Here is a 1,687-nt window from a genome sequence, read left to right on the forward strand (position 1 = left end):
CTTCCATCTCTGCCAAAATTAATTACTTCTGTCTACAATCTATCGACTGAAACCCCTGAGAGCCACTGTGCCACAGCAGCAAAGCGAGGATGCTCTGTCTGAACTGGGCTCTTTCAATCACAGCCCTCTGCAGGGGCTGAGCTGAAAAATCCACATTTTCCACCTTTCTAACTACAGCAGAGCCCAGCTTCTACCAGTCACCCCAGAACCATAATTAAAGAATCCAAACAGTGGGGCCCACACTCCGCTGCCTTCTCCTGGCGTCTGAAAACCCCCAAGACAAGAGGGGTTCCGCTGGCTGCTCAGCCCTCCAGTAGGACAGGAAAGGGAGAAGATGCTCCTAGTAACACAATTAAATGATAAGAATCTACTTGAAACAGTTCAAATGCTCTTAACTACGTAACAGGAGCGACACCAATCCCAGAACAAAAAGCAAAAGATCAAGAAAAGGCCTGAAGTGCTTCATGAGACGGTGATGAGAAGGAGATCCGCAGCTCCAGCTGCCAAGGGAGGGTGAGAGATGCCCCTCAAAAAACCCACCACTACTTCAGTACCTCCAGCTCTGAGAAAAAGCCACATTTACAGTTTTGGTCTCCAAAGACTCTGGAGCTTTGTTCATTGACCTCCTGTACCCACCCTCTCGGATCTGCAGTTTCATTCCGCCTCCACCCGAATGTTGAAAGCGATTCTGCTGGGTTAAAAGCCGAAAGAGCAACAATGCACTTACTGCCCGGCCGGGAAGTCCTTCTCGTTGACCACAGCGCAGTTGGTTAACGACAGCTCGTCGGTGGGACATCTCGCAGCTTGCATGGACTAGGGAACGAGAGAGAGGAGAGAGCTGTCAAACCAAACCCTGCTTTTCCTCCAAGCAAAGCCTCCAGACTTCCGTAACCCCACAAAACCCCAGACGGGTCTCAGGAGCAGCGACAGGCTGCAAGGGCACACACCAGCGGCACCGACAAGCTCCTCACGGTTCCTCCACGCGCTTCTGCGTCACAGCTATTTGTACCAAAAGCTCTGCCCTTTGTGAGGACAACGTAGCTACAAGAAATAACGGAAAATCCCCCGGGAAGGAGCCTGCACAGCAATCGTCGTTGACTTGCTGGTGAACATTGGTGTCCACAAGCCAGCAGAGCATTCGCTGAAGGTATTTCTTGCCAAGGAACAAGAATTTGGGGTATTTGGAAAGCTGGTGAGACAGGCCAGCTCCACCACAGCCCTGGGTAACCCCATCCCATAATGCTGTGCTGGGTTAGAGAGACTGGAGGGAAAAGAGTGGAATAAAGATGAGAGGATCATGATGCTGCACCTCATGTCCATTCACTCCAGCACCACCCTTACTCCATACAGAGCCTGCTGAGTCTCTTCCTCACTCTCCATGGCCCCTGAGTGGAGCCAGGGTTGGTCTCACATGGGATGGGTCACAGCTCTCCTGTGTCACAGAATCATCTTTGATCAACTTTGATCTCCTCTAGTCCCCCCGTTGCCCAGCACCGCCAGGTCCCCCCCGACCCCTGGCCCTCAGCAGCACCTCCACACGGCTGGGAAACCCCTCCAGGGATGGGGACTCCACCACTGCCCTGGGCAGCCGGGGACACGCCGGCACAACCCCAACGGGACAGAAACGGCTCCTCCGGGACAACCTCAACCTCCCCTGGGGCAACTGGAGGCTGGTGCCTTGTCCTAT

General features: G+C 53.6%; 1 protein-coding gene across 1 annotated transcript in view; it reads right to left on the minus strand.

Moving 5' to 3' along the window:
* Positions 1 to 1,380, minus strand: part of LOC104489133 (vesicle-fusing ATPase-like) — a gene marked incomplete at its 3' end in the record, with an annotated part of 18,348 nt that extends 16,968 nt beyond the window's left edge. The window contains exons 1-2 of the mRNA XM_010131254.1: positions 1,342 to 1,380; positions 728 to 813 (exon numbers count right to left, since the gene is read on the minus strand). Coding sequence (XP_010129556.1) covers positions 728 to 813; positions 1,342 to 1,380 — 125 coding nt within the window. The remainder of the gene's footprint in view (positions 1 to 727; positions 814 to 1,341) is intronic.
* Between the last annotated feature and the right edge of the window lie 307 nt (positions 1,381 to 1,687).

Source organism: Buceros rhinoceros, unplaced genomic scaffold, assembly GCF_000710305.1.
Source record: "Buceros rhinoceros silvestris isolate BGI_N320 unplaced genomic scaffold, ASM71030v1 scaffold28842, whole genome shotgun sequence".
Classification (NCBI taxonomy): domain Eukaryota; kingdom Metazoa; phylum Chordata; class Aves; order Bucerotiformes; family Bucerotidae; genus Buceros; species Buceros rhinoceros.